The 26,595-nt window shown below is 40.7% G+C and overlaps 1 protein-coding gene across 2 annotated transcripts in view; it reads left to right on the plus strand.

The window, feature by feature from the left end:
- Positions 1-1,091: 1,091 nt before the first annotated feature.
- UHRF2 (ubiquitin like with PHD and ring finger domains 2) overlaps positions 1,092-26,595 on the plus strand; it is a 94,286-nt gene continuing 68,782 nt past the window's right edge. For both annotated transcript variants that reach the window (XM_062599480.1, XM_062599481.1), the window contains exons 1-2: positions 1,092-1,649; positions 19,765-20,010. In XM_062599480.1, coding sequence (XP_062455464.1) covers positions 1,497-1,649; positions 19,765-20,010 — 399 coding nt within the window. In that variant the 5' untranslated portion in view covers positions 1,092-1,496. The remainder of the gene's footprint in view (positions 1,650-19,764; positions 20,011-26,595) is intronic.

Here is a 26,595-nt window from a genome sequence, read left to right on the forward strand (position 1 = left end):
GCATGAGGGTGCACAACCCGCTGCCCCCGAGCAGCCCGCTGGAGCTGGCCACCCCCCCTGCTGCTCCGGCTGCCTCGCAGCGAGGGAGTGAGCGACTGAACGTGCTTCGGGAACAGCTATTCTGGTATTAACAGCTTGAGTCTATTAATAATAACAGCTTAATTAACAAAAGGTGTTTAATAGATCAATTTAAAAATTATAGTTGTGATCTGTTTCTCCCCAACTCCCTATCAAAGGCATATATTTGTAACATCTGGTAAGAAAAAAAAGCCACAAAATTATATACGTATCATCTGGATCTTCTCAGTCTGTAAGAATTTTAATCCAACTGCCAAAGTTTTATTATTCAGACAATAGAGCTGCTGCAAATTCCTCCCAAACGCATCGGCCTCCATGATCCCATTTCCTGGTTTCCAGCAAGTCCCGTATCAGATACTTTCATAGTAAAATGCATGTCTGATTTGTGATAAAAATTAAGGTTTTTTTCTTTGACCTGTCCCACATTTGCATCTATAATAGGATCATCAGCTAGACTTAATCTGTATCTTCTAGGCAGAGCTAAATCTGGTTGAAATGTTCTCCGTTTTCAGAGATGCTGGGGCCTAGGTTTCCCCGCGCGGACACGGTTTTCCTTGGTGTCGATGGGGAATCAGGCAATCTCACGATGCCCGCCCGCTCGGCCAGGCCAGGCCGCAGGCCCTGCTGGCCCCCGAGGCGCAGGACGCGCACCCCCACGGGGAGCGAGCCTGGCGGCCCCGCTTGGCCGCCATGGCGACGTTAACGGCCGCTTCCCCCCGCGCGCGCCATCCCTTCCCCCCCCTCCTGCGACGCCGTCTCGCGCCAGCCGCCGGGCGGGTAGCGCCGCGGGGGCGGGGCCCGGCGCGGAGGGGGGCGGCGCCGTCGCGCGGAGGGGGCGGGGCCGCCGCGCGGGCTGGCGGCGGGAGCGCGGCGAGAGGGGGAGGGGGCGTGGTGCTGCCCGCTCCCCCCACCCCCCCCCGCCCCGGTGTTGTTGTGTCTTTACGGCCGCGGCCGGGGGCTCTCGCGAGATCAGCGTTGGCGCCGTGACCTCCATGTGAGAGCGGCGGCGCCTGGTAAACACTCCCCGGGGCTCGGAGATGGCTCCCGGCGGCGCCCGTTAGAGCGGGCCGTGCCGGTTCCCGCCAGGCTCCGCCTCGCGCGGCGCTGCCTCCGGGAGCTCGCGGCGCGGGCCATCGCGAAGCGCGGGGGGGGCGGCTCGCGTCTCCTGGCCTCTCCGCGCCCCCTGGAGCGAGGACGGCGGCCCGGCGGGCGGGGAGGCTCGAGCCTCTTCCGCGGGATTTAAAAATCCTGCCCCACTGAGCCGAACAAAGAGCGGGGGAAGCGCCCGGCCCCCTCCCCTTCTGCCTCGCACAGTGCAGTCGCGCACTCGGAGAGCGGGAGAGGACCCGCTTCCCATCGCCTCCCCGGTACCTCCCTCCCCTCCCCGCGGCTGGCTGAGGTAGCGGGAGGCGCGCACCATGTGGATCCAAGTCCGCACCATAGACGGCACCGAGACCCAGACCATCGACGACCTGAGCCGCCTCACCAAGATCGAGTGCCTGCGGGAGAAGATCCAGGAGACCTTCCGCGTGAGCCCCGACCGCCAGCGCCTCTTCTACCGGGGCAAGCAGGTGAGGCGGAAACGCCCCTACCTGGATGGCAAGGGTGAAGATGGAGGGAGGCTTCCCCGTTCTCCCACCTCAGGCTTTCCTCCTCCTACTCTGCTCTTTGTGTGAAGATCCCCATCCCAACCCATGTGTCGTCCTCTCACTCCGGCTTTTGTTTACTCCCGTCCTGGCGGGCCTAGAGGGAGGTGAGGGGCAGGAGGGAGCCGAGACCTCTGGCGTGACGAGAGGCTCTGCCGTCCAGCTCGGGTCTCTTGCTCCCCCTTCTTCCTGCTGACGGGCGTGCGGGTGCTGGAGAGGCCCCTTTGTGTTTTTGTTTTCCCACCTGAACCGGGGGAGGCTCCTCCCCCATCCTCTATCGTACCTAAATGACAGGGCGGCCGGGAGGTGGTAGGAGGGGGAGGCAGTCCCCCGCCCTCCGCGGTGCCCAGATCGAGGGTGGAGGGCACGGCGGCCGTCCCTAGCCTCCCGCTCTGCGCCTTGCCGGCTGCGGGAAGAGCCCTTCGCGCGGGTGTACCGCGGGCGGTTTCCAAGGCGGACGCCGCCTCCGGGGCCCGCACGTGGGGGAGGGGGGGAGGGAGGAAGGGGAGAGGCGGCGCGAAGCGAAATGTCCCGTCAGGACCCGCTGCGGGGTCGTTACGGAGCGCCACGCCAACGGCGTCCGGGCGCCGCGCGACGGATTAACGGTTTTCGGGGACCGTCCGTTGCGAACCCCTCCCACCGGGCGCGCGCGCGCGGGGCTGAGCGGGAGGGGGGGGGGCGCCCCCCCGGCGGCGGGCACGTGACCGCCCGGCGGCGGGGCGGGGCGCAGCTCGTACGCCCCGGCGCCGCATGCGGGGCGCGCCGGCGGCAGCCGGCAGAGGCGCTTCGTCCCGGCCCGGCTGTAGTGGTGTTGGGAATCGCTCTCTGCGAGCTCCTGCACCCCTCCCCGCCCGTGCGGATAGGTGGGCTTGAATCCAAATAGATTGCCTCAGGCTACTTTTATTTTTCTCTTTTTTTTTTTCACTAGGCAGTGCAGCCTTTAAAGCTGTGTTAGGTAAACTGCGAGGTGCGGAGAGTGCTCGAGTGATCAAGTCAGGCAAGATGCAAGCTGAGAAAAAGAGTATCAGATGCATGGTATATTTCTGGGACAGTGACTCTTATGGATGGGGCAGAGGACTGTTGTGGTGTTAACTTAAGCTGAGTGATGCAAGGCAGTGAGATTGTGCCTTAAAGCAGGTGAACAGGTGTTTCAAAGATAGAAACAGCCATAAGAGTTAAAAATTTGCTATTAACTCTGGCTAGAAAGTCTTCATTGGAGACTAAATGCTAAGTCTAGATTTTGAAGCCATAGTCTGAAATGTACTTAAAGCCAATAGCAAATACATTAATGAGAAGGAGTATTTCTGAGCATGTCTGTCATGGCCATTACAGACAATCTCATGTTTCTCTGAGGAAGCTAAATGCAGATGTTGGTCTTGAAGTTGTATAACTTGCTTAGGTTTGTGCTGTGTTTGTGCCAGCATACCTCTTCCTTCAGTACAGGGCTTGGCATGGAATGCATTTTGCCTGAAAAGCAAGGGAAATGAGTCTGTATTGAGTTGTGCTTTTCTATGTTGTCTGTCAGCAGCCAGACTAATTATCTTAAATATGTGGATTTTAGTCAACTGTTGTCTTACTTTAAAAGTAGAATAGTAAAATATTGTAGATGAAGCTACCTCCATGGGCAGTGTTTATTAGTCTAGTACTTAGTTCTTGCAGTTTAGAATATACCTGGGATGGTGTTCAGTAAAGCTAGAGTAACCAAGTTTTTTTTTTTTTGTTTGTTTTCTGTAGCGTCAGTGATTCTTGAATTACTTATGTCTGTTTTCTTGTATTTATTCTAATTATTTCTGAAGCTTCCTTGATGATTTTGTATCATTTGTTGTGATAGTGTGGTGCTAGTAAGTAGAAAAAGGGTCAAAGGGATTGCTCTTTCGTAACTAAAACTGGAAGCAGAGAGAATTAGCAATGGAGAATGTAAAGAGCTGCAGCTCTCCCAGGAATATGGGGAATAAAAAGCGATTGGAATAAAAAGGGCCTCTCAATTAAATAAGAGGTGAACAAAAAGCAATATATTGAGCTTAAAGAACATGGAAAAATGGGAAGATTGCTGCATTCAGCAAGGAAAAAACATTGTATAGTCCACACATTCTTTTTCTATTCTATCAGTTTAGCAGTCAGTATGGTTAAAACTGTATAGTATGCTAGTGGAACTGTGACTGTACTACTGAGTGCTGCTAGTAATCTGTCTGGGAATTCTTAGAGGTGCTTTGACCTAGCAGGTGATGGGTACAGGCAGACTGACTGAGCAAGTACCTTTCTTCTCAGAAAAGGGAGATGCATGAAGTCACAAGGGTACAAAAGCCGAAGTGAGCCACAGTTTATGGGCTGAATTTCAAAAAAATTCATATTCTTAGCTTTTGATAAATGTGAAAACTGCTTAAGCTAAGATTTTTGACTAAACACCTTTGCAATTGAGTTGGACCAATAGTGTTCACTTTCTGTTAATGTAGCTCACCTGGTATACTGTAGTTTGCTGTAGTCTGAGCTTCAAACACGTAGGACTTTAAGTACATGATATTTCATGGTCCTGTTCTTAAGGGTTAAAATATGCTACAACTACTGAAGAACCTAGTGTTGTGGTCAATGTAGTGCTCTGTATTACTAGTCGTCTTAGTAAAACCAGGAAAACCACTACATGATCAAACAGATTGGTTCCAATTTTTCACTTCCATTGCTAGGAGGACCTGCTGTGCTGAAGCAGCACTGAAGAGTGAGAAGGATGGTCACTCTGTAAATTATACCCACACCCTTAGTTCCCTGAGGATCAGTTTCTCTGTAGAACTGAATAATTGCACATCAGCAGGACAAATCAAGTCATTCTATAGATTGAGATTTTTCTAAAGATTGGCTGTAAGAGGGTGTGTGTTCTTTACTGTGTATAGTAAGCTAACCTACAGCTAACCATAGGACTGTATTGAACACAGGAATGTGTAGTGAAATGCTTCTTGCTTTCTTTAGTGGAAAAAAAAATAAAAAGATCGTCAGCTGGAGGGAGTTTCTTGGAGGAGCACAAATATTTCTCCCTGCTGGAGTAAATAACCCCATACACCTGCTACACTCTGAGGAGTTAGGTAGGAATGTTACAGATGTATCATTAAGTGTTAACTTAGTAGACCAATAAGAGTGTATTTTGTGTGGAGTTTGTCTGAAGCTGACAAAAATAAAACAAGCCAATCTGACTTTTGATAGAAAGTTCTCTGTATTAACTGGAAAACATGTAACACTTTTTAATGAGAATAGTTACATTCTTAATATTTATTAATGATAGTGAAGGTTATCTTAGAAAGTGAAGGAGATTTTAGAGCGGATGAGTTCTAGGCATCTTGACCTAACAAAGCAGAGTTTCTGGGACTAAGATGTCATTTTGGGATTTCCAGCTTTAAATTGCAATGCTGGAAAAAATGAGCAGTAAAAACACATTGAGGTTTCTGTTTGAAAACTTGCCACAGAATTTAAGGTTATCCATAAGACCACATGTGTATTAATTTGAACTTCTGTCTTGCATAGAACTAAACTTGCACACTGTTTTACTTCAGTAGACTGTGCTTTTAAGTGGTAGCTATAAAAGCCATTAGAGCAGTGTTTTTATATGCCATAAACAATACACAGTATAATCTTATTTTGACTTCTTCCTTCATCTTCTCACATACCCTTGGAATTTGAATGCAGAAAAAAAATTTACATGACTTTTTTTATTAAAGAAATCATCATCTCAATTTGCTTTCCATAGCACTTCAGAGGAATAGAGAAGAATATTGTAGCCGAAACATTTCTTCTGAGTACAGGTATGAGGCAGTGACAGAAATTGCTCTTAAGTTACTATGTTTTTGTGAAAAAGACATTCCAAACTTATTTCATGGAAGGTTGAGGTCAGCAGGTGGAAGTGGTACTGTTGAAGTTATTTTGTTGCTTAATGTCAGAAAGAAATTAAGGCAGCAAATCAGATTTATTCTTTTGGAAGAAGTGAAAATAAGATAGCATGTATCTGATTAGTTACTTGTGCAAGTTGACTCTTAAGTGCAGTTCGTCAGGCCCATGCTGTAATATCCAAGTGATTAGGGTTTTGTTTCTATAGACTTAAATTAAAAGATTAAGGGTAGCAGAAATGGAGGGGCTTAAGTTTTTATTTGAGAGCATCCTTGTGGTAAAGCAATTTCAGTGGAACATACAATTATAAATCTGACCATAGGACATGCCTTGGTTTACCTACAGCTGTTCTTATACAAGATCTCTTTAGCTTCTGCTGTCTTGGCCTGGCATGTGAGTAGTGGATAGAATGTCGTGAATTTGAGCTTGCAAACAAGGCCTATAAACTGTGTATTTAAAAACTTTTAAAATATTTAGAGCTTGGTTGAATTCCCTGAAAGATAGAAAGGCATTATTTGTGGAGGCTTGCCCCAAAGAATGAGAGTAGCAAGCCTATTCATAAAACAATTGAGTTTCTTAATACAGTCTTTTCCCAGCTTTGTTAGACAATTGTAAACGCTTCTGGATGAAACTGTCCAAAACCCATCTGCTTGAGGCAAATACTAAGTGTGAGAAATCTTCAACTTGAGCAGCTAAAGTTTCATGTCTTGGAGACATAATTTCCAACTGACTTAGAAAGGAAGTGGTTAGCATTCTTTGAAGCTGGTAGTGCTGCTCTAGCTGGATAAAAGAAGAATCTGGAGTCTTCAGGACAGATGAGACTACATCCCAAAATTATTGAAACATTCATAGTGCGTACTTCAGATTGACGTACTAAGATTGGTAGCCCTATTAACAGGGTATTTACAGGTTTATATAATCTCAGAAGTGTTTACTCAAACCAACTTCTTGCTACATTTTCACTGTAGAGTTATAAATGGAATTTAGCAATCCTTGGTACATGTTACTCAAAACACCTAAACAAACTGAAGGAAAACTTTCAGTATATGTGAAACTAGTATTCTTTATACTAATTTGTAGGTATGGCTTCAATTAGGAAGCTGAAAAAACAATCAATGTAACTTGCAGGAAATGACAGCCTGCTTTAAGGGTATGTTTTGTGGCCTATATATTTGTTTATGTAAACTAGATATGGTTTTTTTAACTTAATTTGCACTCTTGGGTTTTTTTAACTTAATTTGGAGGCTGTTGCAAATTGCATGTTTCCAAGAAAACCTTAAATGCAGAAAAAACCTGATGCATGCCGTGGACTGACAATTGGAGGGTGAGAATTGCTTGATGTGATGAAATATGATCAAATACTGATATTGTTTATATTGATAGAAATTGTCTTGAGATTATTCCTTTCTTTGAAAGCTATTAACTATTAGATGTCTATTTCTAACCATTTAACTCTTAATTTTGCTAAAATAACTGCCCTTGCATACTTGATTCTTACTTCAAATTTTTTGACTTATGTCATTGATTGTGGAAGGTCAGATAATAACTGCTTCTTCATTACAGGTATCCTTGCAAGCTGCAGATAGTCATTTGCTCTCCCTGGCACCACTGCTGCTGAACTTCAGTTGCTTGTGCTATGGGATTCCATTCCATCATACAGGAGGTATCTAGCAACTCTAATCTAATCACCACAAAGAAGTCTTGGCATGCACCTTTATATTTTGGTGTATATTTTTTACTAATATGTCAGGTAAGACTCAACATGAGACAAAAGACACCATGAACTTCTCCCCTCCTGTCCCACGATTGAAAGACTGCTTAGCTGAAGAAAAGACAACTTACTTCCCTATTTTTTTCTTCCAGCTAGGAGTTAATGAGCAAATGTCTGGAATTGAGAATTGCATCTGAGAAGAACGTGTCATAGCAAAATAAAACTTGTTTTGCATCTCACCCTATCATCTCTAAAGGAAGAAATACTCCCCAAAATAAGTTTCTTACTGAAAAGTTTAACTTGGAAGAGTTGCAGGCTTGAATCTTGTAGAACATCTGTCTCTGCTTGAGACTTGAGACTGCTTTCAACTAATATTTTGCTTATGTCAAGGAATCGTTTCTTGCAGCTCTTGGCTTTCAGCTGTTTTCGTGCTGGCAGTAATCTTGTGCACTCGAAGTTTTTGGACTATAGTTGGTCTAAATAGAAAGGTAAAATGTTTTAGCATCACCTGTGCGCTATGCAAACAATTGTGTAGTAATGGTGTAAAGAACACTGTTTTGTTGAAGAGTGTGGTCTTAAACCTTAATTTAAGCTTCTCTTCTTACCATTGATTATAGAACTTCTGGAAGAATACATTTTTTTTTAAAGTTAGCTAGCTAAATTGATTAAGTACCAAGATGACTAGTAAGCATTTATAATGGTGTTTGTCCTGCTGTAGGTGCGTAGTTTTTGACAGTGTCAGCAACAGGATACTATAATTTTTTACATTGTGTGGCTTTGTGTAGCTTTATAATGCAGCTTGCCAGACATTCTCTTTGTGTACAAAGTTGAACAAGGACAGTGTATTCACGCAGCCTGTGCTCTGTTCCAACTGGCTGTTGTCACTGTAACTCTAGAAAAAGCTTTCTTGAATAATGGAAGTTTGGTATTCTTCCTTGGTAGGAAGCAAGCTTCCTCTTGCTCTAAACTTTGCTGTGTGTGCTGTGGGAGTTCTCTAGAACAAAGGGATCTATTTAGATTATGATTTATTGTGAGTAAGAGATTTGGTATCTTTTGATATCATGACTACCTTTTTTTGAGTCAAGAGCAGATCATTAGCTATTGTATGATGTACATAGGCAGTCAAAAGAGAGCACTGTCTCTGATTTAAAAACTAATTCATGTTAAATTGTTGGTGTAATTTGGTGGTGTAGCAGGCACATCTTCAAGCATTCTTGTAGGCCACTTGGAACCTCTTGGGAAGAAGAGCAGCAGAAATGAGTCTGATTTGGGCCATGTTCTCCAAATGGTAATTTTTTTGTTTAGTTGTGTTTTTTAAAATGTTATAATCAACCTGTGTTCTGTTCTTAGGAGATATGGATCCAGATCTATCTGAGAACTTCCTTGTCCAGATGTTTCATCTAGTGATGTAGTCTACTCTGAAAAGTTTTAAGGGAGAGCAAGCAAGACAGAGGAATGATTTCTTTTTTTTTTTTATTGTTGAGTAAATTCTCGCTCTTGAAATGAGGGAGTGATCTGCCCTTCTAATCTGTCTTTAACAGCAGTCCACTAAGTCCAAGATACAGGAACTAAAAGTTCATACAAATCTCTGAGAACATATAATCAATGATAGAATTTCTAATGGAACTGTGTATTGAAGTGCTTTTAGTGGCAAGCAAAAATCACAAGGTTGTAAAATCTCAGTCCCTTTCTGCTTGGATTCTGCATTCATTGAGGAGCTTGTGGATTAAAAGATTAAAGATAAAAAGCATTGATGAAAGGCAACCTGGAGTTTCTTTGGTATTTCTCAATGTTATTTCCTTAAGGTTAATGTTAAGATTATAACCTTAATTATTTCACATTTAAGAAACTAAACCTTTATAATAATTAATCGTTGTATGAGACTAATAGGTGCTTCTGTTAGGATCTGTGCCAACAGCAAGGAAGATGGGGATTAGAGGGAATCATTCATAAGTGCTAAGCAAAAATAATCAGGACCAGGGTCTATTTATGACCACCTAGTGCAAAAACCTGGCTGAACATGGAGCCCATCTGATAAAGCCCATATGCACTTTAAAACCATGTCCTCTGTAGAGGTGAGATGGGGAGTCACTAAACCTCTTGGATGTGCAGTCTGTGCTTGAACATGCTTGGTTGGGGTTATTTGCTTTTTCTGTTCTTTTATTATAATGGATTGTCTGCAAGCCTAGGAGTACCTTTCTGGACCACCAAAAATTGCTGATTTCAAAAATCTCACTGATAGAGGTAGAACTGTCCCATGTACAAGTATAAAAGGAGATGAGAAATTTTAACAATGTGACCTAAAGACAAAATATTTTTTTCTGAAGAAGCAGCCTGTATGTTAACTGAAACATTTGCTATTAATATTAGAGATTGTTGAGGACAGAATGAACCTCCTGGAGCTACAAAGACTTTCAGATAGCACCTCTTAAACATTACAATTCATAAAAAGATAATCAATTCCTTTATGTAATCAGCTACTACTACGATCCTTTCATTTAATTTTTTTTCTTTGTAGGAGATGAAATAACAGCACCTCTTTAGGAAATAGTTCCAGTACACAGTTTTGAAAATTTCACTTTTGCATTCAAGCTCTGCATGTAGTTAATGCCAGTTTAAAAGCTCTAGAATCCTAATGCATTCCCTTCAGGTACTAGGTGAATCAAGGTCTGTGCTATAGTTTTCTTCATACAATTAAAAAATATTGTTCAAGTTCTTTGTGTTTTGAAAATATAAGTAAAACTGAGCAAACTTTGCTAGTTGCTGAAGTCTTTCAGCTATGTGTATAATGTAGTCTACTAAAGGCTATTGAAATTTTATTGATTTGAGTTGGTCCCACTGTTACATACTTAGAAACTGATTTTGAATTTTTATTCAAGTTTACAAGAGAGACTGGTTGGAGATATGTTTGAATGCTTACCTTAGATGACCAGACCTTTAGTGTCTAAGATGATGCTGAGATTCAGAATTGAAGTCTTTTCCTTTTTTTAATGGCAGATGACTTTTAGTCCTGTCAAAAGTAGGTAGTTCTATCGATTTGGCAGCAATGCCAGCCCAGAGCCATTTCTAAGCCATAGGTTTTTCTTTAGTCTTACTAAACTCGAGACTCCTCTGAAGCAGTCTGGAAATGATGGGAGAAAAAAAGATAATTCTTGACTGGTACACAAAATTACAGTATTTGGCTAGTGTATTAAGGCATTTGCGTAAAGACACTTGCATAAAGTCACTCTTGACAAAAAGAAAACATTCTTTGGCACTGTTTAACAGAGAATACTCCATGGAATGGACTCTGTATTTTGGATGTCTGGAAGCGTTAACTTCTAGAAAATACTACATGAAAGTCACAATTCCATCGGCCCTCTTCCATAAAGGAAGAGAAGGATTTGTACTTAAGTCTTGAGATTGAGAACAGTAGAAATTCTAGAAGTCCACTTTACTTTCCTTCTTTGAGTACACAACAAGAGGTTCTGGATTCTCCTGGTTTGTTCAGAGTGACTTATCCTATGAGTAGATTCTGTAAACAACCCTTAAACAAATTTTACTTACGGAACTTGAAATTGTTTACCCTTACGTATTCTCTGTTTAAGAAACTTGTTGCAGGGACCATGTTGTGCCTGTACAGAGTAAAGATTGACATCACTTAGCTTTCGGACCTCTTTAATTAAAAAACAAAACCAGCTCTGCTGTATTCCTTGCAGAATCTTTCATCTTTATTGTTAGGTCTAGGTACTGGTGTAGTCCTTAGAAACAAAAACCTCAGATGATTCTTAAAGACATGGCCATAAGTGATTAAAACTCTTGATGGTCAGGTAGAATGACTGGATTAAGGTGATGCAGGAATTTATCATCTTGGATTACACTAAGATTAAAAACGATAGGTAAAATATTCTTAAGAATTCATCTGCAATCATAGCATGCACTCTTGGGAGGCTTTGTACAGACAGTATAACCCATAATAAAATGAACTGTGCTTCTACTAGGGCTTATTGGTAAATTAATGTTACACTAAGTAGTGAACTACTTATCAGGCCTTCTTGGAAGTAGTGCAGTATTAATTTAGTGCTGCATGGTCATTCGTGTTTGGGTAAGTGCAGTTTTTAAATCCTTCTAAGTCATTTATGACCTGCTGTTAAAAGACAGAGGTGGTCTAACAGTGGTATAACTAGGTACCAATTCCAGTATTGCATTGCTACAGCTACCCTTGTGTACTGTGAGCAGAGTGTTGTACTGCCGTAAGTATTTATAATAATCTGCTCTAGGAGTACTGTGAAATTGGTAGCCTGTACAAAACTTGAAAATGTATATGAAGGATGTAATTTGTTTCTGTGCTTATGGATTTAATGTATTTAGTGTATTGAAAGAGCTAGTTTTGGTATATACAGCAAATCCAACTGTTCTGTCGTGACACTTTGTTCAAAATGCTTTTAGAACCATGACAAACATTAAAAGCAAGAAAAACTGGAAAATAAATCTACTTCTATGGAAACAAGTACTTTTTGTTTTTTTGTAAATGAAATCACTTTCACTTATTCTTGCTATGGTACATTAGAAATTAATCACTGACTTGCATGAGATATAGCTTGATTATCTAGTGTTTACATGACAACTTCTGCTCATAATTTGCATTTGTACGTTTGTGAATGGTGTCCTTATAAACACTTAGTTAATCATCAGATGGTCTTATGTAATTTTTTTTTGTTTTTTTTTTTTTGTTTTGTTTTAATTAGTACACTGGTCAAGCAAACTTAGTCTCAGGGATTCTTCTCATTGTCTTTGAACAAAGTTCATCCCATTCTGCTGCATGTGTATTTGCATAAATGACAGTTGTTAGAAATGAACATTCCATGAAGCTGATTGGGGAGCAGTCATTCATCACCTGTTCCCACAAATTGCCAGACTGATTTTGATGAAATTTTCTACCATTCTGGATTGAATATTTAATTTGTCTATAGGATTTCTAGGGACTTGATTTAGTCATGCTTTCATGAGTGTTGGTGACATAGTAAGGCAATGTTTGCTGGGAATAGGAGTTCTTTGGCAAGAAATACTGTATTTGAAAGTGGATTTAAAATGCCATCTCGGTGTTGAAAGTATCACACTTCATTATTCTCCTCCCCACCCCTCTCAACTTGTTCATATCCAGACATAGTGCTAGATCTTGAATTTTCTGCATCTGACACCGCTTTAATACGACTTGGAAAGTCATTTTATAGTACCTGGCCAACTTGGAGGAAAGTAGGAGCTATTATCTTAAATGGAGGGAGGAGTACATTGAAGAGGAATGTGTGGATGTTACTCTTCCCTTGCTACAGCAAGCTATGAGGATATAGCCTTGATGACTAAGATACCATTGTAATATTAACAAGTAATAAGTCAATAATTCAAGAAACTGTATCTTTATAATTTATCTCTTTCTGTTGTGGAGTACTTCAAACACTGATTTCCAGCTTCACAGAATGGATGAGGTTGGAAAAGACTTTTGGATATCATCTAGTCCATCCCACTGCTCAAACAGGGTCACATAAAGCAGATTACTTAGGACCCTGTTTAGAAGGCTTTTGAATATTTCCCAGAATTGAGACTCCGCAACCTCTGGTCAACTTGTTTCAGTGTTCTGTTACACTCACAGCAAAGAAGTTTTTCCTTAGGTTCAGATGGACTGTTCTGTGTGTCAGTTTGTGCCTTTTGCCTCTTGTCCTATTACTGGTTGCTACTGGGAAGAGTCTGACTCTGTTTCCTTTACACCTTCTCTTCAGATATTAAAATGCATTGATAAGATTCCCCCCTTGGTCTTCCCTTCTCCAGGCTGAACAGACCCAACTGTCTCAGCCTTTCCTCATAGGAGATACACTCCAGTCATCATCTCTGTGGCCCTTTGCTGGACTTGCTCCAGCAGGTCACGGAATCAGAATGATTGGGGTTGGAAGGGACCTCTAGAGATCAAGTCCAAACCCCTGCTCTAGCAGGGTTACCTAAAGCATGTTACCCAAGACTCTTTCAAATGGCTTTTGAATGTCCAGGAATGGAGACTCTGCAGCATCTCTGGGCAACCTGTGCCAGTGCTCTTTAACCTCACAGTAAAGTTCTTCCGGTTTGTGCACCTCATCCTGTTGCTGGGCATCACTAGGAAGAGTCTGGCCCTGTTTTCTTGACACTCTCCCTTCAGGTGTTTATACACATTGATAAGATCTCCTCTGTCTTCTCTTTTTCCAGGCTAAATAGTCTCAGCTCTCAGCTTTTGCTCATAAGAGAGATGCTCCAATCCCTTCATCATCTTAGTAGCCTTTTACTGGACTTCCTTAAGTGTCTCTGTGTCTGTCTTGTATTGGGGAGCCCAGAACTGGATGCGATACTGCAGATGTGGCCTCACCAGGGCTGAGTAGAGGGGCAGGATCACCTCTCTCAACCTACTGGCAGTGCTGTGCCTAATGTACCCCAGGATATCATTGACCTTCTTGGCCACAGGGGCACATGGCTGGCTCATGGTCAACTTGTTGTCCACCAGGACTCCCGGGTCCTTCTTTGCAAAGCTGCTTTCTAGCAGGTCAGTCCCCAGCTTGTACTGCTGCATGGGGTTATTGCTTCCTAGGTGCAGGATTTGGCACCTTCATTTGAACTTCATGAGGTTCCTCACTCACTGCCCAGTTCTCCAGTGTGTCCAGATCTTTCTGAATGGCAGCACAGCCTTCTGGTGTATCAACCTATCCTCCCAGTTTGGTATCATCAGCAAACTGGCTGAGGGTGCTCTCTGTCCCTTCATCCAGTTCATTGATGAGTAAGTTGAAGAGGATTGGACTATGTACTGACTGCTAGGGCAGTCTGCTAGTTAAAGGTCTCAAACTAGGCTTTGCCCCACTGATCACAACTCTTTGAGCTCTGCTGTTCAGCTGATTCTCAGTCCAACTCACTGTTCATCTAGCCAGCACTTCCTGAGCTTGGTTATGAGGATGGTATGGGAGACAGTGTCAACAGCCTTTGTGAAGTCAAGAGAGACAGCGTCCACTGCTCTCCTCTAATCTACTCAATCATTCCATCACTGAAGACTACCAGATTGATTAAGTAGGATTTCTCCTTTGTAGCTCCATGTTGACTACTGCTGATGACCTTATCCTTCATATGCTTAGGAATGGTGTCCAGGATTAGCTGCTTGTGTCCATGTCTCTCTTGTACTGTAGATCCTGCGGCGGACCCAGCACTCCAGGTGTGTCTCACCAGGGCTGAACAGAGAGGAAGGATCACCTCCTTCAGCCTGCTGGCAGTGCAGTGGCTGGTGCAGCTCAGGATACCATTGGCATTCTGCACCACAAGGGCACATTGCTGGCTTAAGGGCACATTGTTATTTTCCAGGTTCTTCTCTACAAAGCTGCTTTACAGCATATCAGTCTGCTTCTGTTACTCTTAATGTTTCAACTATCATTGATGCAGGGTAGCACTTGAGATTGATTTTGCTGATTACACTTTTATATGTTTGTCTCCAGAAGTGGGCACTGTTGCAGAGTAACTGACTTGATGTAAGTGTATACCTTTGCTGACATTCTAGGAACTTATTTTTGCTCCTACTATAAACAGATATTCTTTCACTGAATATGCTGATAGACACCACATCCTGCCTCATGTGAGGCATGCTTGCAGCAGTTTAGTATCTGTTGCTGTGCTTCCAGACTTAAACATGACATCACTAGCCACAAAATAGTGTCTGATCATAAAACATCTCTGCCAAGAAGACTGATGTTAGAAAAAAAACAAACCCCAACCCTTGGGCAGGGAACAAAACACCAATTCACTGTAAAACGGTATTATAAATTAAATAAACTTGCAGTCATCAGCCTAGTCTGTTAAGCAGTAAGCTAGTGTCAATCAAAGCTGGCACACTCTGAAGGAATCTGTAGTTTGTACGTGGTGATGTGTGTGTGTGTGTGTGGATCACTGGAGAAGGCTTCTTCCTAGTCAAAGCCTAGGTTAGGTAAGCTGGCTTTCTGAATATGTTAAATGTAACTATTCCTGGACAGATGGCCTAACTTCCTCAAGTCTTATTTCTTTGCCTCTTCCCTCTCCTGTGAATGGAAGGGATTCAGTAGTGGATTAAAGATACAACTTGTTTTGTAGTCATAACTGATGAATGTATCACACTGACTAAACTCAGGGTGTTCTTGCTTAGTGTTAGCACAGGATGGCTTCTGATGATGCTTCTCAACGAGACATAGCTGGGCACCAGAATTCTGACTGCTACCCTCTGTAATGCAGGTATTTTAGGATAATTAAATTTCCCCTCCCTGGTAAGTATTATGTTTATTATATCAAAACTATATCAATTAGGTGATGGGGTTTTTTAGGCAGGTATATTTATAAAGAAGCAAAACCAAAACTTCCTTAACTTCTCTTAAGTCATAGTAGTGCTTTTAAAGATATATTTGATCCTAACAACTGAAGACCCACCTAAATGTTCTTTCTGTTGAATCTGCTGTTTATTGAAAGTTCAGGGGAGAGTAATTTTTAGTTATGATGAACAGGCATTTCCAAGTAAAGGTGATACAATAGTTAGTCATTGAAAAAGTAAGCAGTGATTTGTTTCTTGGGGGTTCAGTTGAGCTGATCTGTAGCAATAATTCTGTATATTTACATTGATAAAAGTGTAAAATATGTAGCAGGACTACCTGACCTGTAACTTGACTATTTAAGCAAGAAGAAAATAAAGATGTATTAGCAGATTTCTCATTATTTCCATAAGTCATTTTATGGTATGCAACATCCAGTCGGATAAAAATTCTAGCCTTATATAAAAATCATTTATCAGGGGCAGTCTTCTAAGAAGCAACATGGGTTGAGATTTTGTAGACAGAGAAGAAATAAACTACTAATCTGTTCTTTAAACCTTTCCACATGAATACAATGCCTGGATGAGCTATAGGAAAATGATACTTCCAGGTGTCAGGTCAGTATCTCTGACTGTTCCTCTTTGGTCCTGGCCTAATTTCTTGATTTTTGCAGGACCAGGGCTGCTACCTGTAGAGTCGTCAGATAGAAGGATTTGCATACATTTGGCATCTACATTTTGAACTCGGTATAGGAGATTCGAAAGTACAGATGATCGTGTGCATGGAACAGTGAAGATAAAACTTAAGTCAACACTAAGGTGTTCAGCAGTCTGTAATCCTGACCTTGAATCTTTCTGGAAACTTGTGTAGAGAAGTACTAAATATAGGAATCCTTTCCACATACAAAAAAATGCAGTAGCTACTGTCTGGAAGAGCAGCTTTCAATTTGAAGTGCCTATGTATTAAAATAAAGTTTTGGTTCCAGTAAGGTGATATGACGATGCTGAAGGAAGAATAACTGAGGAAGCTAAACATAAGAATTACCTTATAGTAAGGAGCTGTCATAAATGAAATTTATGCGTAGGGGATAGGAATAAAGTTCTCTGAAGCCTACTGTTACTTTGCTTAAGTGATTTGATGGGGTTGCAGTATGGTGTCTTAAGAACTATTGGCAAAAACCTGCAAGAGATCTATATTAGTTTTGCAGTCTAGAACATACAAATAGTTGCTGTATTTGGTTTTTGTTAGAGCATTCAGGTTGTTCAAGTCAAGATCTTAACTGGTTTGGTTTCAGATTTCAAACTGCAGTGCCATAAAACATGTATTTCCTATCTGTCTGCACATAGCAAATCATGAGAGAAATGGAAGGATGACTTGTTTCCTCCCACATGTGTGTTATCTGCATGCCTTGAGTCTGTCAGAAGTCAGGTTATCCTTTTGCTTGCCACAGCATTGGCTTTCAGTAGCTTGGCACATATTCTGTCTAGAAATTATGCATCTGAGCCTCTGCCACAGCTTTTCCGATCTAAGTGGAAAAAGTAGAACACAAGTTCTGTTTTTTCTGATAACATCCAGCTTTTTCATCATTTCAGGAGTAGTCTGGTTTGCACATGTACTTTCCAACAACACTATGTAAATTAGAGTAATACATAATTCTCATAAATAGAGAATTTGGTCAGGGATTTAAGCTTCCAAGTGGGCTAGTGCTCAAAAGCATTAGCAGCACCAGAAATGGATGGAAATCTGTATTTTCTTCCTTTTTTTTTCCAGATGTGTCATTGCAAGATGATTATTTGTCTTTGAGTTTATTTGCACTTCAAATCCAAGAATCTCTATTTTTATACCATATTAACAAACTTTGTAGCAAAGTTATAGATTCATGTCTCCTGAAAAATCTCCTAATGTGGGTTGTCATAGGGCTACAAAGCATTTGTATGTGCATGGTTAAAAAGGTATCAAAGAATATAAACAAATACTGTGGCAGGAGGGGAAAGGTTGCTTAAACGTGTTGAAGTAGCTTATTCTGTAACCATTACCTAAAGCTCCTGACATATGAGGCAACATTGGTATCACTCCTAGAATAACACTTGTTTGAGGTTCCATTTAAAGACCTGTTTTTCAGATGATAAAGTTAGAACTGTTTGTACTGAAGATTTTATGCTGTATCTGTTATGTGTTGTACTGGTTTGAAAACTTTCAGCTGAACAAGGGTCATTCCCATAGTTGTTAAGCAGACCTGGTGCTGTTGTTCCATTGTAGTGCTGTTGCAGCATTACAAAGCATCATCACTAGGCTTTTTCTGTGTGTTTAGTTTTGCTGACTTTTGGCTATTGCCTGACTAAAGAGTGGAATTAATGTCAGGAGACTTTAATTTTTGACTTCAGTGTACTTACTGTTGCTTTTGGGGAATGCAGACTTAATCAAACATAGATGGCTAACTGAAGCTGATGAAGTTGTCTTTATATTGAAACATAGTAGGAGAACGTTTGTTTGCATATTTCAGCTGTGGATACAAAACAATGAGGAGTGTAATTTTCTACACAGATCTTAAATTCATAATGGGGACAGCTGACTCGTTTTTTTTTGAGTGTCAGACAGTTTGTGTTCATAGTTGTCCTTTGCCCTTTTGAGATTTTTCCGAAAAGGGCAGAGGGAATGGAGGAGAAAGAAACTTCCAGTCTAGTTTTGTCTGCCCTAAGATAGCTTGAATGTGACAGAATTCCTACATTTGTGGGAAGCTGAAGAATTCCTTCCTACCTTTGTCTTTTTTCTTGCTCCCTCCTTTTTGTTATTGAATTAATACTGCCTATGTTTTGATGAAAAATTTGAGAAGATTCCTAAAACAGCGGTGATGAAAACAGTACTTGCTGTCTTGTGAAAAAGTCAAGGAGTTTTTTGTTGCAAAAATAATTTTGTAATTGGGTAGGAGGTTTCTGAGGGTTTTCTTGTTTTTTAAGTTATATATTTCTTTGTCATCTTACATCTCAGCATGAAACAAAAGGTAACTACTTATATCCTAGTTTTGAAATTTGAAGAAGTGCATTAAACCTTTTAATAAGTCAGATACTCTCTCCTTCAAAGATGCTGCTGGTCGTTAAAGAGTATTTAACTGAAATGCCGTGCTCACTACTCTGTGTTTTTCCTCTCTTCTGTTAAACAACATGACAGCTGTTTTATGAATTTATTAGCTTCATTGTAGGTAGGTAAGATTATCAGGTAAATTAAAGGATAATAACTGGTAACTCAAAGACAGATGTGATAGAAAAATTCACTCATAGTCTGGCGTTCTGCAGGAACTGATTGCATCTGAAATTTGTAGGGGCTTACAAAGTTATTTGAAGGAAAACAATATTGTGCCTGTTTTTTCACTTTTATAATAGCTTTTTAACTAATCAGGTTGTTTTTGATGAATGAAATTTTATGTTTGATGCTTCTTGGGAAAAAAGAGGGAAACTGGGTAAATCTGGAATAATATTTTTGGATGCTCTTGATTTAAAAGAGTTCTTTTTGTAAACTTGAAGGCCCTATATGTATTTCTGGTGTTGTGTCTTTCTAACTCTAATTGCTCTTGCACAACACTTTCATATCTTAGTTCTGATAAGTAAATGAATATGCATGAGGTTTTTGTATCTAGATGTTTTTATTTAGGAAATAGTTTGCAAAACTAGAGAAATGTCAAGTACTGAGTTGCTTTTTAGAAAAGCTAGGGAAGGAATGAATTGTGAAATTATGTAGCTATGATGAACCAAATACTATGATTGTTGTTTCAAAATTCTCATTTTAATTACTGTGTATATAATATAAGAGGCAATATAGATCCTATCTATATTTTGATTAGAAAATAACTGCAGTATCTCAGATACCGCTCCATAATAAAAATGTCAAGTCGGTAAAGATACCTATTTTTAAGTCTGTGAGTGATGTCATTGTATGAAATTGTGGCCACAGTTAACTTGATGGAAGTTTTTTGTTGAGTTTGCTCAAGACATAGGATTTTATATTTGCCTGAAATAGATGCATCTTGAAAATAATAAATTTTGAAACAAATTTCTGGTCTATATGATTATTGTATTTAAAAGTAAGATTTGGAACCTACATATTTACCTCAAGATAGAATTTTACAAGTATGTTTTTCTCTTGACAGCTGGAGGATGGACACACTTTATTTGACTACAATGTTGGACTAAATGACATAGTTCAGCTTTTGATACGTTCTGAATCTGAAGCACCTACCACTGCTTCTGGTGCAGATCAGGATGGAGAGGTCAACCCCTGTGCCGTTTCCAACTGTAAGAACAAAGTCAAAAAAACAGCGGGTGGTGGATCACCCAATCAGCCATCTACATCATCTCGTTCATTTCTGATTGATCCTGGTATTGGATTGTACAAGGTATGTACAAACTATGAATGTTGGGACCTTCTCTCACACCTATGAGTTTAATTTTATTGTCTGTAAAAGCCTGTATCCTTATTACTTGCTTTCATGATTGACTTTAAATTTGACTTCAGTGGAGCTAGACTGTACTTAAGTAGGTATCTCTACAGTTCTCTGAAGCTTCACTGATACATGTGTTCCATAAACGCAGATATTAATTGAGATGATAACTTAATTGAGGAATTTATTTTTAAAATATAATTACTTTATGCCTAAGCAACAGTACTACATTTTCGAGCTATAGAGGGTAAATGTGTTAGGATAGAATTCAGGAGTGATTGATTCAGTGATTCAGGAGTGGTTGATAACCTGACAGACTCAGCTCTGCCAAAAAAAAACATGCATCCACTTATAGTTAGACATCATCAGTCTTCAGTCATCTATGTTGGAAAATCTGATTTAGCAGTAGTAGTTTGTGGACAGTGTTGAAGTCAAGCTTTTTAACTTAAAACCTTCCAGCTGACTCTTGCAGACTCATTGAAGTGTCTCTATACCACTAGTCACTACTGTTGCAGCTTATAGGAGGGTTCATAATCTTCAACACAATGCTGGCGGTATTCTCCAATACTCTCTAGTATTCTGCAGTAAGTTTTGGAGCATATCTGAAACATAAATAACTTTTAAAAGCAGAGGTAGCTAGTGCAAAAATCTGTTGAAGAATTCTAGTTTCACGCTGTTTATTTTCAATCTTAGCAGTATTGTCAATTAGGAGAAACTGAGCGAGCAGTGATAAAAATTGCTGTTCTCATAAAGTAGGATAAATGTCTTAGAGCAGTGTGAGGAGAGAATTCAGAGAAGACTCCTTAACTGATCTCACATGAATAATCAGTTGTATATTGGAGAGCTCTTGATTGGAATTAATAGTTGGAGTTGTGCTTGCTTATGGATCTAAACATTCCAGGGAAAATGAAACTGCATGTTTTAATCTAAAGGCTATGAAAGCAGTGTTAGGACAAGATAAATTGTGGAAAAACATGCTGCTTTTTAATTATATGTGATGCAGTAATTGATTTTTTTTTACTAGGTTGTATAGAATCATGAATATTATATTTATTGTTAGTTTTGTACCTCATTAGATTTTACCATATTATCAGGTAGGCTTGTACCAGAGTAACCTAAGTTTAAATTAAACAGAAAATCAACAATTTCTGGATTGCTGAATAGCTGGTCTTTTGCAAGATTTCTATATAAAAGGAATGGTAGCATTTCATCTGCTTTTCAGGTGTTTCTCTCAGGTAAAAAATATCAGTGACAGTGATTATTTTGCTAGAAAGTATCCAAAATTACAGAAAAAGGAAAGGAGGCTATGATTGCCTCATGTACAATTTTGTGTGAGTTAGAGGAATGTTCTATTTAGATCCATCATCCTGATACGCAACTTTATTAGTTTCTTGTGAACTCTTACTTGATGTTTGTGGTATAATGGGCAAGTAATCATTTAGTCATTCTCTGTTCCAGCAGCTTTTTGAGCAAGGAGTTTTATAGTTCCCTCTCTAAGGAAGCAAGAAGTCAGAAAATTAGCAAATCAGGTGCAATGATGTGAGCTTGCAAGCATCCCCTTCTGTTGTCCCGTCTCCCACAATTTCTTACAGTGGAAATAAACCTGTTTCTTCAGCTCTTATGCTTTACCATTTATACTCCGTATTGATTAATTGCACTATGAGAAATGATGAGAGAGAAAATAGGAGAGTTGAAAGGCCACAAGAGACGGTCCATTGATCCAAGCAAAGAAATATTAAAATGCATATATTCAAGAACGTTAGCAGTGATATCAGCTTATTTCTCAGCTGTCTTAGGTTAAAAACAGAAAAAAAAAAAAAAAGGGAGGGGATAGTGAGATTGGATTCAAGAAAACTTTCTGTTGAGTCAGCTGAAAATTTTGCTATCTCCACTACTAGGGACCTGGCACTACTTCCTTTCTTTTACATGGCTTTATTTCTTTTTCTTTGTTGGAAATTACAGATTAGTGATAATTAAATTACTGCCATGTGGTTAAAATAGTGACTTAAACAGATTTTCTCTGTATGGTTTCTGTATGTTACATAAATCAAAATGCTTTGCCTGATAGCATATTCCAGTTGTACCTGGCAATGGATACTAGCATGGGTCCAGAAGGAGTAGTAGCAGATGAAAACATGTTCAGCTCCTGTTTCTTGTATTGAGAATGAGAATTGTTAATGGTAGACACGGTTTAAGAACTGTGCTGTTATCAGCTCTTTGTAAGCAGTATTAAACAGTAACTGTTTTTAATTACAGATTCAGTTTTGTTTACAAGATTTTCTCTAGAAAAGTTAGTAAGCCTGGTTGAGAATGTGAAGGGGAAACATGTACACTTCAGTTTGAGCTTTGGCTTTTCTAACACTATTTCAGTGTGCTCAAGTAATGCTATTATGACATCTCTCTGTCCTTGCTGTACCTGCTGTATTCCTGCTTTTGGCACTGAAGATCAGTTATGGATACTCTGCCTAGCCAAGCTACTGTCCTGGTATGTCTGCTCATTTTCCTGATTGTGGGCATGGACCCTCCTAGTAGCTGGAGGAGGCTATCCTTGAAACCTGTCAGCTCTCTTGAGCTCCTTTTCGAGCTAGGGATGCCTTCCACAGGATTCCACCTACCAGTTCCTTGACTAAGCTCACGAGGTCTGCTCTCCTTAGGTCCCTGTATGTTGTTATTTGTCTTCATCAGTTCCTCTCAGGATCCTGATCTCACTGCATGAAAGGCTGTCACTGATGATCATGTTCCCAACAAGTTCTTGTCTGGGAATAATTGGAGCAGGTTCAGCAAAGCACTACCCTTGGTTGGCCCCTCTGCCATCTGAATTAGAAGATGCCCAGACACCTTCCAGAAACTTCCTGGATACCACTGTCTGGTAAAGTACGCAGAGGGCAACAAAAAGAGCTTTTATTGTTACAAACAAAGTTTAAACAAAGAAAACGTGGATTTATTGCTGAGTGGGACAAGTGATTTAGTGACAGCAGATGCAGATAAGGTTGAGGTACTCAATGCCTTGTTTGTATGGATCTTCAGCAATGAGTTGTTGTACCTAGAGAAAGTGTTTGAGGAGGAAAGGGACTGCTAGTGGTTAGAAAGAATTGAGGCAGAAATCTCTTGAGACATCTTGAGTGAAATGGGGAGATCTGGCTGATACCATTGTAAGGCTGTGAAAGGTCATGAAGATTGGGTAAGATCTTTGATGACTGGAGGAGGCAAATATTGCACCTGTCTGCAAAAAAAAAAAAAAAAAAAAAAAAGAAAAAAAAAAAAAAAAAAAGGCAAGAGGGCCATCCAGGCAACTATAAGCTGGTCAGTTTTACTTTGTTCTCTGGAAAAATCAGTCATGGAATAGTCTTTTTGGAAGCTCTTTCTGCGTACATGAAAAAGAAGGTGATAATTTGGAATAGCCAGCATGGATTCTTTTTTTTAAGGTAAGTCATGCTTGGTAGTTTGACTGCCTTTATGATGAAATGGCTAGATCTGTGGATGAGGGAAGGGTGATGAGTGTTGTCTACCTTGATTTTAGCAAAGATTTCCGTATGTTTTTCTACAGTATCCTTGTTTTAAGTGGGCCACTATGGTCAGGATAGGAGGAATACTAAAGGATTGAAAAGCTGGCTGGATCATTGGGCTCAGTGTAGTGGCTAATGTTTGATACTCTACCTGGAGGCTTGTTACAAGTGCGGTTCCTCAGGTGTCTGTCCTGGAACCTGTCCCGTTTAACATCAGTGGCATGGAGGGAAAGCTGAAATACACTTTGAGCAAGTTTGTGAACAAGAGCATAGTGGGGCTGGAGGAATGGGCTGACAGGATCTTTATGAAATGCGAAGTCCTGCACTTGGGATGGGCTAACCGCCTCCAGTAGCACAGGCTGAGGCATTTGCTACCCACCTGGGGAATGGCTTTGCTCTAGGGGGGCCTGGGATTGTAGGACACTTGGCTTACACGTAAGTCAGCAGTGCATCATAGCAGCACTGGAGGAAACTATATATCAACAGGTGCTGGCCTGTATCAAGAAGAGCAGAGCTGTATCAATGGGAAAATAGTCAGTGAATTGAGGGAAGCAACTATTCTTTTTCACTTGTAACTTGCTACGCAACATACCACATCTGGTTTGGGGTGCTTTATTGCAAGAAAGACATTGCTAAACTTGACAAGTTCAGCCGAGGGTCAGTAGGACTGTTAAGGTGGAAGCATGTGACTATCTCAGAGAGGTGAGATTTGTTTAGACTGGAAACCAGAAGGTTTGAGGGGACTTTCCAATACCTTCAAAGAGGTTACTTTGAAGGCAAAGCCAGACTTTTTATTGAAGTGCAGAACAAGAGGATGAAACACAATTGTTTGGCATTAAAAAGGGGAGATTCTGATGGATTATAAAGAAAAAAAATAACTTTTAGGGTAAGGAGATGCTGGAACAGGTTACTTTGAGAGGTTGTGAAATCTCCATTTGTAGATGTTTCAAGATGCAGTGACTAGAAAAAGCCCAGGAAAAACTGACCTAAATTCAGGACTGATCTTCCTCTGAGCAGAAGTTTCTCTTGTTAGGCACTCTGCAGACTGGATTTTCTTAAATCACATTTAGGAACCATGATTTTATATGTTGCTTGTTTTGCTTTTTTGATTTTGTAGTGTCTTGTAATTTCTTTGTTGCATGGCTCCTTACGTCAGCCATACAAGCCCTCTTGTATTTGCTACATTTTCTTCTGCCCCTCAGAGCTTTTTAATTTCAGGATTCTCTCTACGAAGAAATAAAATAAGAGTCTCTTGGGTTTTTCTCCTCTGCATATGTACATATGTATGTATTTATGACTGTACTTGCACACGATTTTATTTAATTATTAAATGTGTGCTTGCTCATTTTATTTGATAATAATGAGCTTGCACTGTTGGTTTGATTGGACTGAAAATTGCTGTCATTTGCATATATCCCACTAAATATTCGATTAATATAGAAATTTGCTGATACTGAATTATATGCAGTTGCAGCATTCCTATTTTATTTTTTCCATAAGTGTTTGATGTTCAAATATTTAGAATGATTGTATTGGTTGGTAACATTTCCTCCTTCAGTTGGCCTTAATTCATGTTATATGTTCTCTGTGACAATTAGGAATTCTTATTAATATTACAGTTCTACTTGTAGAACTTGTATCTATTCAAATACCCTAAGGTTATGCAGGGAGGCTTTCTTGAGGGTTCCTTACACACTTTTTATGTTTAAAACAGATGAATATATATAAGTTATCCTTTTATTTGGAGCAATTATTCTGGTAAAAGCTGTACTTCTGAATATTGTAAGATTTAATAAAAAGATAGATGTGATTTTTTTATGCAAGAAAAAGAAATGGGTTTTGGAGATTGATAATGTTTTTGACTTGTCCCTGTCTAACTATAATCAGGTTATTTAGTTTTTAGAAGCTAGTCTTTGGGTTTAGCAAGAAAACATACTCATTCCCGCCACTTTTGGGGTACTTGACAAAGGCTGTAGCATAAACCATGTATATACCTTACTAGTTGTTTTGAAGACCTTTTCTATGGTATGGCCTAGCAGTAGCTCTGTTCCAATGACGATTTTTTATAGTTGGTGTACAATGGGTGAGGTGTTCTTTAAATCATCTTTTGAATAGGCAGTGTTTTGAATCCAGTTAATGTTTAAAGACTGCTCATGGCTTTTTAACTCTAAAAATTCACTGTTCTCATTATTAAAAATACATCTATTTAGTTAGCTGAAGACTTGAGAAAACACATAAGGAGCTCATAGAATCATAGAATCGGTAAGGTTGGAAGGGACCTCTGGAGATCATCTAGTCCAACCTCCCTGCTCGGCAGGGTCACCTAGAGCATGTTAGACAGGGTTGCAGCCAGGCAGCTCTTGAATATCTCCAGAGAAGGAGACTCCACAACCTCTCTGGGCAACCTGTGCCAGTGCTCCGTCACTCTCACTGGGAAGAAATTCCCCCTCATGTTCAGGGAGAACTTCCTGTGCTTCAATTTCTGCCCATTGCCTCTTGTCCTGTCACATGGGACAACTGAAGAGAGTTTGTCCCCATCCCCTTGACACCCTCCCTTCAGGTACTTGTACACATTGATAAGATCCCCCCTCAGGCTTCTCTTCCCCAGGCTGAAGAGGCCCAGCTCTCGCAGCCGTTCCTCATGGGAGAGATGCTCCAGCCCTCTGATCATCTTTGTAGCCCTATGCTGGACTCTTTCCGGTAGCTTCGTGTCTCTCTTGTGCTGGGGAGTCCAGAACTGTAGACAGTACTCAAGCTGAGGCCTCCCCAGAGCTGAGTAGAGGGGCAGGATCACCTCCCTCGACCTGCTGGCAACAGTCTTTCCAATGCACCCCAGGATAGCATAGGCCTTCCTGGCCACAAGGGCACATTGCTGGCTCATGGTCAACTTGTTGTCCACCAGCACTCCCAGGTCCTTCTCTGCAGAGCTGCTCTCCAGCAGGTCAGCCCCCAGCTTGTCCTGGTGCCTATGGTTATTTCTCTCTAGGTGCTGGACTCTACCCTTGCCCTTGTTGACCCTCAGGAGGTTCCTCTC

The sequence above is a fragment of the Rhea pennata genome, chromosome Z (genome assembly GCF_028389875.1).
Source record: "Rhea pennata isolate bPtePen1 chromosome Z, bPtePen1.pri, whole genome shotgun sequence".
Taxonomy (NCBI): Eukaryota; Metazoa; Chordata; class Aves; order Rheiformes; family Rheidae; genus Rhea; species Rhea pennata.